General features: G+C 38.7%; 1 protein-coding gene across 1 annotated transcript; it reads right to left on the reverse strand.

The window, feature by feature from the left end:
* Positions 1-201: 201 nt before the first annotated feature.
* LOC122880827 (melanin-concentrating hormone receptor 2) lies at positions 202-6,916 on the reverse strand. Its single transcript, XM_044206333.1, has 2 exons — positions 6,242-6,916; positions 202-3,876 (listed from the first exon to the last, which is right to left on the reverse strand). Exons 1-2 carry the CDS (start codon positions 6,643-6,645, stop codon positions 3,237-3,239), a joined length of 1,044 nt encoding a protein of 347 aa, XP_044062268.1. The 5' UTR covers positions 6,646-6,916; the 3' UTR covers positions 202-3,236.
* Between the last annotated feature and the right edge of the window lie 8,191 nt (positions 6,917-15,107).

Here is a 15,107-nt window from a genome sequence, read left to right on the forward strand (position 1 = left end):
AACTTTATTAACTATATCAGTCTCACCAAATCTCCTCCCAAGTAACAAACCTCTCAGTATTTAGCTGTCCATTGCTATGTGTATTCATGTCTTTCTTTTAGTTGACCCCACCCACCTGATAACAGGACAGTGGTAGTAACTGTAGCTCAGGAGGCTTAATATGACAAGGACTTGGATAAATAAACATAGAGAGAGAAACACTGAATGTCTGATGTATATTATTTAAAAACCAGTCCATAAAGATAGTAATACATCCACTGGGATCAACTGCCCCACCGTAGGCCTATCTTGACAATCTGAAAGATACTTGTTTGTCTTTATTTTGGTGAGACATTGGGTGTAAAGCAGTCACTGGTGTTTTACGCTGCATTTTCCAGCAATTAGAGTCTAAATCAAACAGAAATGCGCTGTTCTACTGAGTGTAGCAATAGCAAAATAACAGACGTTGAATCTGTGCTCATGATGAGCAACCAGTATTCCTTTTTAAAAACTGTATTTATGACAAACATGTTTCATCAAACAGTGTGCTAACCGTACAGCATGTGTCATCCATTCTGTAGCCATTAGCACATACTCATGAGATACAGTACTTACATTGGCAACAGTCAGCAATATGCAGTTATGTTAGTAACAAACTTTTAACATGCTGACTGAGCTGTCATGAGACTTACAAAACCAAATTAATATGACACATTTGCTTCTGTTTGTAACAGCTGTGAAGTGTTTCTCCAATGTTTGACTGCCATTAAATTGCCACATTTTTTTCACAAGTGCTTTCTATTTCTTTCATCTTCCAAACAATTACTTATTTGATACCTGGGATAAAAGGCTTTATATGTTTTAACTAATGGCTTTATTAATGGTTAATAAATAATTTACACATTTTTTATATAGAACAGTTATGAGCCATTAATAAGAACAAATTTTGAGTTGTCAGGTTTTGAACTACCTCTGACTAGTTTGGCAGACAATCTGGACCAAAATCTATTTATTAACAACTTATTATCATTAATAACTGCAGACTTGTTGGCTAATTAGAAAGTGAGAAAGCCTTAAGAATTTATGAATGGATTAGCATTAGTACATTATTTATCAGCCGTTAATAAAGCCATTGGTTACAACTTATAAGCCCTTTATGAAGGGTTCCTTATTAGAAAGTATTCCGATTGAAGACACACAATGTGTCGTGCTAAAATGTTCCATCAACATCAAGCTGGCTAATAATTAGACAGCTAGAGTAAAACTTCATCTAAAACATTTCACACTTGAACAAGCTAACATTTGCCAGTGACAGATCTCACAAGCTGCACTTCAGTGTTGTCACTGACCAGCATGACATTGGACGTAGCCTGCGGTTGATAAAGGTTAATGAAAGCTCCCAGTCCAAAAGAAAAAAGAGCCACACCCGAGTCGCTCCTCAGAGTCCCTTTTCATCTGTGCATCTTTGAAAGTCAGTACTGATATTCCCTCCAGTTTGGGCTCAGAGACAGTTGCTTTCCTTTTTAGCATGCTCACCTTCCTCTGAGCGGTAGAAGTAGTTTCTTTTTCCTCAGATTCTCTGTTGAAAACCTTTATTTTGTTGTTGTTTTTCTTTTTTTTGTGTAAAGTGACAGTACATAAACACAGACAGGGGTAGAGACATAAAATACAGACGGAGGGAAAAGGTTTACAAGCAACACATATCATAATGTGTACACTCAAAGGGAGGAAACATGACAAAACATCAACCCCCCCCCAAAATATGAATTATGAATAAAATCAAATGAAAAAGAAATCAAATAAGAAAAGAAAATAATAGATATTATGATATTGATGATGATGATGATAATGATGATATATGCAAGCCAGTTACCTTTGCTACGACTGGTTATGCACGTGCGTATGTGTATGAGTGTGTGTGTATCTATAACTGAAAGAGAAAAGACAGAAGAGAGAAGGAAGACTGAGTAAATAACTAAAAACAATGATAATCTAAACTAAATAAGTGTTACAGCAACATTGAAATTGGCAACTCTGGGCATCAGAGGCTGGCTGGTTGGGCCTGCTAGTCACACAATTATATATGGTTATCTGCTAAGGGCCGCTCCCAGACCTTTGGGAGGGTGCTGGCCCACTGCAGATACCTATGGCGCCAAACCCTCAGGAGTGAGCCGGCTCTGTCGGGACAGTGAGGTATTTTTAAGTGTATTTTTAATCCAGTGGACCCAGTCCTTGCCCTCAGCCTGCCCTGTAACTCCCCTCAAGACTACCACAACTCCCACAGCCAGAGGTGCTGCCTCATCATCGGCACTGGTGATTCGATTCCCTGAAACTTCATTAACCGTAACTGGGAGGGGGAGAGGAGATAAATCATTCAATAAAAGGATAAGAACGGAAATTACAGACAATTTTGACAATAAATGAAGACAGGAGAAATTGGGATGAGTATATAAATAAATAAATAAGTAGGCGTAGAGAAGAAAATTATGTAAGTAAATGAATGAGCAGATGAAAGAGTGAGCAAGTGGGTTGATCTTAAGCGCGTGTGTGAAACCTAAGGTGTGTGCGTGTGGATGTGTATGAGTGCTTGGCTGTGCCCAAGTTGTAAGAGGAGACATTTTGTTTTAACATAAATAACAAGACTAAATAATAATAATAATGATAATAATCATTGTCATGTCATCTAATCTAATAATGATAACAACAATAACAATAACAGGAGGGAAAGCGCTGGATAGATAAACACATATTATGTTAATAATAATAACAATAAGAATATTACCATGAATAACTTGAAATAATAATAATAATCATTATCATAATGAGTGTGGGTGTATAAGTGTGAGTGTAGGTCATCAGGCAAGGGTAGATGTGTGAAATGGAGATTCATCCAGCAAGGATAAGTAACGAGGGAGTAGGTCAACTTTACGGGGAAAAGCCGCCCGTCTTGCAGGGCAGAGAGTTTGATCGGCAGTTGGCTTCACCAGCAAAGGGAGGTGGTTGATATTTTTGGGCATGATTATATGTGACTGTGACTGTGAGTGAGTGAGTGAGTGAGTGAGTGAGTATTGCACTGTATATGTGGAAAACCTTTGACATTGCCTTTGTTTTTTTTCAGTCAGTCAGGGCTGACATTGATGCTCAAGCTTCACACCCAGTTTTTTGTATGGTGTCAATTTCAGCATCATTCATCAAGCTACTTCCTTTTGAGGCCAGCAGCAAAACATTTACATGTGTACAAAAGGACATCTTTCTGATTAGATGACAGTACAGCGGGAGTTGGGATCATTGGTCGTACTTGAACCGTCCGTTTTGACCACCGTGGTCTTAGATGAGAGCTGGGAGCTGTGCAGCGCGTTTCTGTGGCAAAGACGCTCGCGGTAATTCTGGGCGAAGATGAGCAACATGAGCGGGTTGATGCAGCTGTGGGAGTAGCTGAGGCAGATACTGATGTTGTAGGCATAGATGAAGGCAATAGTCGGGGTGTTGTTGCTCAGATTGATCACCTGAATGACATGGTAGGGCGACCAGCAGATCAGGAACAGGGCGATGACCATGAGGACCATCTTGGTGGCTCTTTTAGCCCAAACAGACTGCTTACGTTTGACGCGACGGATGGAGCTGAAGACGTGGTAGAGGGTGAGTGAGTAGAAGGTGCTGATGATGATGAGAGGGATGATGAAGCCCAGGATAGACTGGTAGAGAGTGTACCAGTACATGTCCTCGGGCCCATCCAGGTACATCATGCACACCTCCAAATGCTGTCTGCGCACAACCTTGGCGTACATCATGACCGGGACAGTGAGGAGCAAGCTGCCCAGCCACACCAGCAGGTTGATGATGATGGTCCACTGGATGGTCCTCTTCTCTGAGGTGGGGTGGACAATAGCTATGTACCTAGGAGGAAGAAGTCACTTTCTTAGAGCTGTACTGCAGTCGAAAACACAAATCATACGTGCAACTTTGCTGAAGTGCATGCAAAGAACATTAGTTTTGCTTTAAGAGGTAATTTTCATCCCTGACAGGCTCAGAGAATCAATGATGTCAGAGATACACTCAATATAGTGCATGCTCAATAAAGTGATGAATTCAGTGACAAATTAGTATAATTTAGACAGGGTGACTTACCAGAAGAAAATTAACACATTTCCATTTGGATTTTGCATTTGATTATGTTTCAATTTGAGGAGCTGCTCAGCTACTTTAGTCAAAATTGTCCTCAGTCTTTAGGACATCTGCAGGAAATGAATGACCACTTTGTCATTACTTACACCAAGTGCCATTGCAGTAGAGAAAATTACATATTTCCAGTTGCTGTCTACATGTTAGATGTCACTCTGTGGTCATGCCCGACTTGTCTGGTGAGATTTAACAGGCGTGTAAACTATTAAGACACCAACCTTCTTGCAATTTTCTCCAGGACATCCTGCTAAATTCCAGTTATCTTAGACCATAAATAAAAAGTTTAGCATTCTGATCTTCAACAGAAGCATCCTTTGTTGAGGTTAAATAAATATAGTTTTAGTGTGATGGTTGAATCAATAAGTGCAGATCAATACTCAGTCTCTGGCCTACTGATGTGTTGCCTCAGATCAGCCAAGTCAGATATTGATATGATCAAAAATTTACACTTCGGTCTGCCAGAACTCCAGTGCACTAAATGTTTTATGCCTGTTGTTGTAGATGTGGTGTGGCTACATGCGTTTAGGTTTGTAGAGAGGAAGAATCAGTTGCAACAACGGGCATAAACTGTACCAACCATGTATGTGTAGAATACTGATCTTGCCGTAGTATAAGGAAAAACAGCATCAGAGCAAATAGATTCAGGTCAAAAAATGTTTCTTTTGACAACATCCACATTGAAAGTATCTCTTTGTAATTTTTAAATAGATCCTGTGACCCTATACTAACCCTGTGTAGACGTTATATTAACACACCTAACGTGTAAAGTTGTTTTATAGCCTACTTGTATTTAACTCTGCTGTGATTTGGAACACAGGATCATGTTGCGATCCACAAAACTGCCATGAAATGAAATTCCACAGCGTCCTGAGATAAAGTGGAACAAGCAGAAAGAAGTTTTTCCTGCGTTGATTAAAACAACCCTGTCTTTGTTGGCATTACCAGGGGAACAAAAAAAAATGTCAGTTTGGGATGTGTCTAATAGCTGATAAGGAAAAATTCGATAGAGGTTTGGGTTGTCAATGACTGGACATACAGTACACACTTGTAACAGATATAACTTGGTAATATTGATATTAAAAGTAAACTTTTTCACTGTGGCTACACTGTGCTGCTAAACTCGGGTAAACAACTACTACAACTACAATAGTTTCAATGAATTATGATGACAAATAAGATATTTAATCAGCCTTTGAAAGGTTTTAAACACAAACATGTTGCTTTTTGTATTTTTTCTAACCTCTTGAGGTGGCACACAAGCTAGCTTTTTTGTTTGTTTGTTATAGGTTGTCATTATCTCCTTTAAACATGAGATTACAGCCTATAATTACTTGTTTTGAAGGTGTTGGAGTTTAGTTATTCAATGGTCTGTTTGATCTTTTTTCAGTATTTACTACAGTGAACTTCATAACCTTTTAAAAAATTATTGAAGTAATTTGTAGAGAGCTGAATTATTGTGAAGTGAAGGCCAGATACTCCAAAACAGTACTGATAAAATGATAATGATGAAGTAATGAAAAGTCATGGAGCCAATAAAGAATATTTTTCAGTACAGGTGGTGCTGCTCATCAAAACACAATTACTGGTCTAGTGGCCTTACAGAAATGCATTATGTATATTATACTGAAGATGTGTGACATTACAGCGCTGAGAACAACTCCTGCTCCTGTGATTACCTTCTAATGGAGATGTTTATCAGTCTAACACTTGGCAAAAAGACTAATTTAAATGTCCTCAGTGTGTTCAGATCATAAACATGACACATACAGTACATCATGTTGTGTCTTCATGGGCTGTTGCACAGATGATTACCTCACTCATTGGTGCATTTTTAGATGCACTGTTTAGTGATGACCACTTTTAAAATGATGGTACCTGTAAAGACACTGGGTAACAGGGGAGAATTAGATACTTCTACCTTTATTCTCAGAGAAATTATTAGAATTGAATTATCTATGGAAACATATTGGATTTTGTCGTCAGTGGTACTAAAGAATAGCTCTTACCTTCTAAAAGAATAATAGTAAAACATGGACAATAATTGGCATCAATCTGTTAAATGAATGGATGTCACACTTACCGATCAATGCACAACACAGTAACAATTCCCACTGTGGTAAACTGGTTGCTGACATCCACCACCACAACCGCTTTACACATAAAGTTTCCGAAGACCCACTGTCTGTCTCTGACCAGCTGGTGAATGTTGAAGGGCATCACAAGCAAAAACAACATGTCGGCTATTGCCAAGTTCAGCACGTAGATGTCTGATACCATTTTCTTCTTGCATGCTTTCACGGCGTATATGACCAGTCCATTGGCTATAACTCCAACTGAACACAGGATGCCATAAATTGAAGGGAATATGTGCATGAAAGTGGTGATGTCGATGTAGCTGTAAGGTGAGGGAGCTGAGTTCAGACATGACGTGTCTGTCAAGTTCTCTGTTTGGTTGTTTTTGCAAAATATGTCCGTGCCATTCATCTTCAGATCCTCTTAATAATCGCCTCGGTGTGGTTGTAATTAAAGCGCGCACCGGGCGCTCTCCAGCCGGCGTCTGGTCTCCAAACTTGGGCAGCAAACTCGCGCACTCTCCAAGAGCGCGTATCCTCTCCTTGAGTTCGTCCCTGCGCCCCCTAACAAATTATATGATATCATTTAAAACAGGGAAACGTATAATCTGATCAAGTCTGACTACATGAGCAATGGCAGCCCCTGGAACGTGTTTATCTCTGGAAGCAAACTATGATCTGACCATTTACCGTGCGCATCCGCTGATCGCTTTACCAAACGCTGTGTGCGCCTCAGGGGCAACTAGTTCCCTCCCTTCAATGATCATTCGTTGTGTCAATGTAATAAGACAAGCAAATTTAAAGAAGTCCCTTTAAACTGAGCCTAAATGCTAAACATCTTTTACATCTTGATAACGGTTTAATTTAAGGAGGATAGTAGAAACTTTTAGAGATGCATTTTGATGCATTGTGCAACTTAAGGCAAAGCAATGTTCATTCTGTTGCGTGATAAATACAGAGAGGACAAAGGCTTTCATGTTTGAACTTTAAGATAGCAAAATGGAAGAATCAATAATACTAAAGATAACAATTACCACTTTAAGGTTACTTTAAAAAGGTACTGCCAGGATGAAACATGGAAAAATCTTAGGGACTTAAATATACCTGTACAATTAAGCCACATGGTTCAATTACTTTTACACAAAAAGAGATTTGTCTTCCTTTTTGCATTTCAATTAAACACACATTTCTGGAGGGCATTTAAACATCCATCGTTTTGTTTTCTCCAAATTATGATTAGTTTCAGCTTTATGAAATTGAACTGATTCGGGCTATCACTTGCAATTATGTTTTTTACTGGTGAATGTGCCCTGAAGGCTGCTGTGTAATCCTCATACCAAATATGCAATTTTTTGATATTCTCAACAACTTGGTGTAGATGGATTGCCATGAAACTTTATACAGACATTCATATTCCCCTCAGGATAAAGATACTTTTCTTGATTTTGTTTTTCACTGCTGATGGTACCCCCTCAATGTAGGCGGGATTCTTGGCTGATCGCCATAGTGATACCACTGAAACTCTTCAAACTCTAAATGTATTTAGACAGAGTTTTTCCTTTGTTAAGGGTCAGTTTGTCATGTCAAGTTCTGATGTCCTGATGTGTCGGTCAGTGTTTCCCTGTACCTTGTCTGTCTGTGGATTTTTCTTTTTTTTGGGGGGGGATTTGTTTCTTTTGTTTGAGCTTGCTTTCCTGCTCCCGGTCTGAATTGTTTTGCTGCCTGAAATCCGTATAAGCCTTTTTTTGTCTTTATCGTTAAATGGTTGATCTGCACCTGCCCTGCCTACCTGTCTGCATTTGGGTCCTTTCCCTGCTAGACAAACTACAACAGGCATGGTTTTGCAGACTGCCATTTTTTATTTATTTATTTATTTTTTTTAATTGCGGCCGCTATTGACGGTAGCTTGGCTATTTAAAAAATGGTGGGTTTGTGGGCAAGTGACGATTCTCTCTGACCAATCAGTGGACTGCAGTGCTTTAACTACACCTTTTTTAGTATCTGTTCAACTCGCTTGGAACCTCAATAGAGGTGATGCCAAAAGAAGTACCAGGTACTATCCACAACTTTTGCCAATGGAAAACCAAAAAAAGCATAGTTCCAAGCGAGTGGAGCCGTGCTGTACCATGCAGTGAAAATGAGGAATTAGTCTTGTTACTGTGATTTGTGATAAAGTACTAGGACACACGATTTCTGTTAATACTTACTCGAACAGAAAAAATTACATTTGTCAGCTGCTGCTTGAAGCTGGTACCATCAACAATCTATTATGAGTCTAGGTTAGATGATGTTTGCTGTGAAAAAAGAAACTGTTTATGATGAATATAATGGAGGTAGTTGACTACTTTTCCAAAGCAGCCATGTTTTGTCAGTTTGAAAGGCAGAACCAGTGACAGCCCAGCCAAAGTGGTGTGTTCATCCAGCAATGTCCGGGAAAGGTTCATGCTGATTTCTCAGTGAAGTGTAGCAATGATGGTGAAAGAATAATGATCAAAACTCTAAAGGGACTCCGAGGGATGCCAAAGTCATGAACGTTAAAGTCCATTGACAGCAGATTAAACCTTCTCTGGTGCACATTAAGTTCAGACTGTCAGACTCACATATTAAAAGCTTACATCTTCAACAGCCAGTTGTCTGGAAAATGTGGCATAATTGCAGTAGGATCCTAAAGTCAAAGTTTAGTTCAAAGACTTTGGAAACATTTTCTACACAATGGAAATGTGTCTGTTTTCAATAACTACTTGAAAAGGTTCCATTTTGCCCCCTGTATTTCCTACTAACATCATCATTTAAATATATCTCATGTTTTTATTTTAATAGTTTGATCTTTTAATAGTTTATAGTGCTCCAGCTCTGTCCATGCATCATTCAGCTGTTTCTTAGAAGGTGCTCAAATCTGTTATTTAAAGCTATAGAGGGTAGACAAAACAAGTTTATGGCAAAACCCCATAAATGCCATTGTTTGGTTTTGTTTAGCCTGCTACTGCAAAGACAAAGTTGAACTTTCTTCACAGGACAGTACTGTTGGCTTTAGTGTGAACTGTGGTGGGCTGCAGTTACCCAAAGCTTCAAGAATTGGGCTTGTGGCTGCTATAAATCTCCAAACCTGAGCACCGCATCTTTTCTCTCCTCCAACAACTGCCACTGTGAGGAACTGGTGCGAGACGGGGTTAGTAGGGTCGTACCTCCCATCTGCTCAGTGGCCGACAGTGGAGGACGGTGCTTGCCCTGGTCAGCTCCTGATTGTGAAGGGGTGCACCTATGTGAATGTGAAGCAGGACATTGCTGAAAAAGAGCTAGAGCGCTCAATAAAACTCCAACCTGAAGCAAGTGACACAATAAATGACAGCTCGTTAAAGTGTGTTTAACTTTTATGGCCAGGTTCAGGGTATAAATTAAACCCAAAGTAGGTCTTAATCGAGAATAGTTAATCCTAGTTTCAAAGTTGGCTTTTTAAAAGACATCTTACATGTGGATTAGTTACATCTTGACAATTAAGTCCTGAACTACTTAATTGTAACCACCAACATTATGCTAGTTCTCATTAATGAGATAATGTGCACACTGTGCTGGCCAGAGGTGGCTCATAAAAGCTGGAACAGATCACATAAAGCCCACAATATGGTGGCGTCCGAGGAGTAAAAACAGACACAACAACAGAAGCAGAAAGAAAAACAACAGTCACAAATACAAAACACTAAAGTGATCAGCACCTGGAGAGGGAATTTTGTCTTTATTATTTGTGATAACATTGCATGTCTGTGCTCGAGCAGTGAATTACCTGAAAATAATTTCAACAAATTGATTGCGTGGGTTGTTCCTGTCAATAACAACTTGTCTGGCTCGCTCACTGAAATAGACCAAGTAATAATCCACGTGCCATCCATGCGACAAACAGCATTATTCTAGAGTTAAACCTGCTTCTTTGGAGGTTTAATTTAAGTCCTCATTTTCAATTTCAATTTCTTCAGACTCCACTGACTTTCCATCACAGGATCAAAATGCTTGTCTTGCTCTGATGTCACTGGGGCAGCTGAACACCCTGCTCTTCTCGTTTTTCTCCCTTCACTCCTGATGAGCACTAATTATTGTGAAGAGTATAAATGCTTGTGACATTAAGTTTTTTGACAAGAGCAAGACAGAGTTTGCACTGATTTCTAGTGGGATCATCATTTCTTTCTTTGTGAGAGAATTAACCTGCTGTTGCTCAGGTAGAGAGGGAAAGAGGAGTTTAGAGTTGTTTTGTGCTTTATATGGGCACTAGTTCTATCTGTGGATATAGTTAAAAATGTTTTCATGGTAAAGGGGATGCTCTGTCTCTGGTATCAAAGGTGCATGTAAACTACAGTAGATACAACTCCAGTGTGTGTGTGTGTTTCATTGACTTGAAAGCGTTTGGTCTACAGAGTGTTTTTCACTTGATTGACTGCTAGAATCACATGCTGTGTGCAAATGCACCACTGCCAACTACACCTCACACACTTTTCACATACAAAATATACAGAAGGAAAACAGCATTACTGTGTACGTATAGCGAACCATTCGTCTACAGTATGAGAATACACAGTAATATGCACATACACATAAAAATAGAGTACATATATGCACACATATATTGTATTTTAACATCCCACGCCACATTTCATCTGAATGATTTAACCAACTCAACATCCAATCAGTTACCTAACAGACACTAATACTGATCGGTGACTTGCCACAGCAAATCATTTTCTATCACATCAAGGAACACTGACCTGAGAACATCCTGTGCTTCGCCTCCATAAATACACTCTATAGACATGGGACTGAAAACAGTGAGTGATAAGAGCTGCCTGCAAATGAGTAGTAAAACGAGGACATAACGGAGTGCTTAACTAACTTTTCTAAGACCATCTTTAATTGAATAGATGCTAGCATGCCTAAGGCCTATAATTACATTATGAAAATGTGAACTGAAATGCTACAGTTGCCACAGTGTCTATATGCATTACAGAAAGTGAAAAATTAGTGCATAATTATTATCTGTCTGATTTCCTGCAGATGTCAGACCAGACATGTTGAAATTTATTGTGCAGATACGGTAAATTGTGGGTCGCAGATTTACATTTGTCTGTGCTGCACGTTCAACTGAGCCAGTCTAAAAGTGTCTGTTGTTGTCACAGCTGAGCACAGATCCAGAGAGAAAACATGAAGCAGCAAAAAAAGAAACAGTAGCCTGCCCTGTCTGGTTCACAGTTAATAGTATCACATGCCTTAGATGTCATAAGATGAGATAAAAATCTCAATAAATCCTCCAGGCCTTTGCTAATGTTAAATGCATGCTTTGGTCAGTGTTTAGTTTATATTTACCACTACAATACAAAATATTGTGTTCAGATGGTTAAGACATGTGATGAATGCAATGGAAAAGGTCAAGATGAGCTGAGTAGGATTCAATGCTTATTCATGACACGTTCCTACAGTGTTTTTAAAGGGGTTCCCATTGGTGTGCAGCCAAATTTACATTTCTCCTCTGGCTATGAGTGTCGGTATGGAGTTGTGTTTCTTTCTTTTGGTCTGTTTCTTTTGTAAATAACCAAAGAGTGTTTAGATCTTCACGCATACAGTACATGCACTGTGTGAGCTGTGTAACACCACCGGTGACGAAGCTTTTTGTTCAGATTCCTCTCAAATCAAACCCAATGAAATATTCACACACAAAACTGAAAGATGTGAATAAAAATAAAATGCAATCCTGAAGCTCTGACAACACATTAGTCCTAAAGAACACAATGGCTTTGAGGTTGTTTTCTTCTGTCATAACATATGGAAACAACATCCCCTGTATGTGCCTTCTTTCTGTCAATATGAACTGGCAATAGGTAAACACATGTCAGAGAAACTCTTCATCTAATCATGTTTATTATCAGATTGTAGAGTTAATCATCTCACGCTCAGCTCAAGTTATATTATGTTTGTTTGAGTCAAAACCCTCATTTGGCTTTTGACAGGCGCTCCCTTGAAAGGAGTCTGACCATAGTGTTTGTACTGACGTGCTTGCTTTGTCACAGATCTTGTGGACAATCTTTGGGCAATCATATGATCTCCTTCTGCAGCTCCTCCATGGGATCGAGCAAGATGAATTCGTAGAATAGAGACTCAATTTCTAAGAATTAATGATTATAACAACATTATATTCTCTTGCAGGCTCACGAAAAAGTCTGGGATTTGTTGACATTTTATCTAGTACTCTAGTAATCTAGTAATACTTTTTTTCTATGTAAATAGCCTGTTCATTCAGACTAGAAAGTATTGTATTCTTAAAAGGCAAGAAGAATATTGTTATCAAACTATCAGAAACTGTATTCATTACATGCAGGAGAGCAAATGAGAGACAGGATGGCGTGCAACAAAGCCAGATTAAAAACCAAAAGATTGATTGCTAACTGGTGACTGCCTTAACCTGCTTTGACTCACAAAATATATAGTTTTTGAAGCTGAAGCCTAGTTCTTGCATGCTGAAAATGGTCAAGAAGATATTGAGTGTGTCTCTGCTTACCCTCAAAGTGCACAGATTTGACAGCAGACTGATGCTGATCTGGTTTGATGTGTAATGCTTTTAAAACATTGCTTTAGGAAGATGAAAGCACAGAGTTCTCTCTGTGAGGCTTATCTAATTATAGATTTGATATAAAACAAGAATCAATTATATTTGCCCAATTATGATTTGTGAGAAATCACAAATTGCCTCTTAGCAATGCTCAGAATGCCAATTTCTAATTTGAAGAAAACATGAACATATTTCACATTATTAGATGTATTTCTGATTCAATATAAGCACTGGTGACACACATACAGGACCTAATGGTAATATGGGATGAAGATATTGCAAAGAAAAAGCCTTTCAGTCTCATATTCTTCATGACATACCAAGTAACATGTACCATAACTTGTATAAGACTTGATTTGTTTAAAGTATCTTATCAGATGGATTTATGTTTTCCTTGACCAACGTTTTAAGTACTCATAGGAAAACAATGTTCTTCAACCTTGTTCCCCATGCAGCTTTTTCTGTACCAACCCTGAATCTCACTCTAAAAGCATGAGAAATAGATTTCATTTAGATATGCTTTGTGTGGCATTTTCAAAAAGCGGTGTGTCATTATTGAATTATTTGTGATGCTTTTAGAACAATTTCTGTAAACAAATAAGACTAGGATGATTGCTAACCTCCAAATGGTGTACAGAAAATAACATAAACACTTTGTGAAAAAGGACTATGAAAGACTACTAACAGAACATGCTGATGAAAGCTTAGTCTAACCATGGATCACAAATGTGGTACCCAAAAGTATGTTAAAAAAGGCTGAACAAGTGTGATAAAAAAAAAACATCTAAAAGAAGAAATGGCCAATGACAAGGGAACAAAAACAACATGGCAGAGAGCAGCTCTCTATGAACACTGGGACTCACTGTTGACGAGGTCCAGCTGGGCCAGATGATGAGCAGGAAACTCATTAGTGACAGCTGGTGGGCAGGTGTGGAATGGCAGGTCTGGAACAACAGGAGACTCCCACAATGGGCCTTTTTCATAGAAGACATTTTGACATGTCACAGTAGGAAAACTACAGAGGTAAATAATTAAATTAATGATAACTGAATTCAGGTTAGCTGCTTCAGTTTTGGTTTTAGTGTCCTGGTAATGTGCACGCTGGTTCAACTTTTGCACTTACTGGGACACTTGAATAGAGCAAAGCCATCGTTAATCTTATTAGCTTTTCCTACTAGGACAAGTCAAACCTTTGCCTTGCCCATCTTTCTGGTGGAGGTCACTGCAGTGTTTTAGATCCTCTGAATTATAGACCAATCTGCAAACTCCCATTCCCGTCCAAAATTCTAGTAAAGCTAATGTCTGTGCGATTTGAAGATATTCTGGAAAACATTATAACTGATCAATTACAATCTGGTGCTCGCAGATAGCCGGATGTTCTGTGTCTCTATAAATTATCTTGTTTGTCATCATTCCCTTTAATATGTGTTTCTTTTTAGTCCAATCTTATACACACGGCCACATAATTAATTGCTGTGAAATCACTTGTTTTGCTGATGACACACAACTGTATTTCTCTTTTAATGCCTGTATGAAGCTAGACACAATCCAAAACTGCCTTGGTGCAATAAAAGAACAGATATCTCAAAATTTTCCACAACTCAATAAAAACTGAAATAATTTTTATTGGCCTAGAGACTGTTATGCACAATTACTTAAATTAATTTAACTGTCCCAGTTGCCAAAAATGTTATAACTAGTGCAAAAATATATCTACATTTTGAGCAAAATTGCTTGTTCAGTGCTGTTTTTTCCAAGTGAGGAACATTGCAAGAATCAGACCTTCAACCTAAAGATTTTGAAAAAGTCATCCCTGCTTTATAGTAAGTACATCACACCTTGACCTTGTTCAGTGTATACACATTTCTCCAGTTTTCTCCATAGACCTTTTTCACAGCAGACATTTTGGCTTGTCATAAAAGCACAGGTGTAACTAATAACATTAAAAAAGACTGCATTCCATGTAGGTGAGCCAGCTTCAGGGTCCTGGTATTGTGCATGCTGGCTCACTGTCACGGCTTACTGGAACACTTAATGGAACTGAGCCATCATCAATGAAATTTGTTTCCCCTGTGCTTTTTTTTAAGTCAAAATGTCTTCATGGAAAAGGCCTGTTGAGCTCCCTGTCACTTATAGGATTGATTTTAAAATTTTACTCTTGACATACAAAGCATTGAAGGGTCACTTGAAGGAGTTGTTGTGCCCTCAGACAACTGGGAGGAGCCTCGAATATCCAGAGCAAGATATTGTTGGGTTGTCTTCGGTAGCCTTTTCAGTTTCACATG

The sequence above is a fragment of the Siniperca chuatsi genome, linkage group LG8, assembly GCF_020085105.1.
Source record: "Siniperca chuatsi isolate FFG_IHB_CAS linkage group LG8, ASM2008510v1, whole genome shotgun sequence".
Lineage (NCBI taxonomy): Eukaryota > Metazoa > Chordata > Actinopteri > Centrarchiformes > Sinipercidae > Siniperca > Siniperca chuatsi.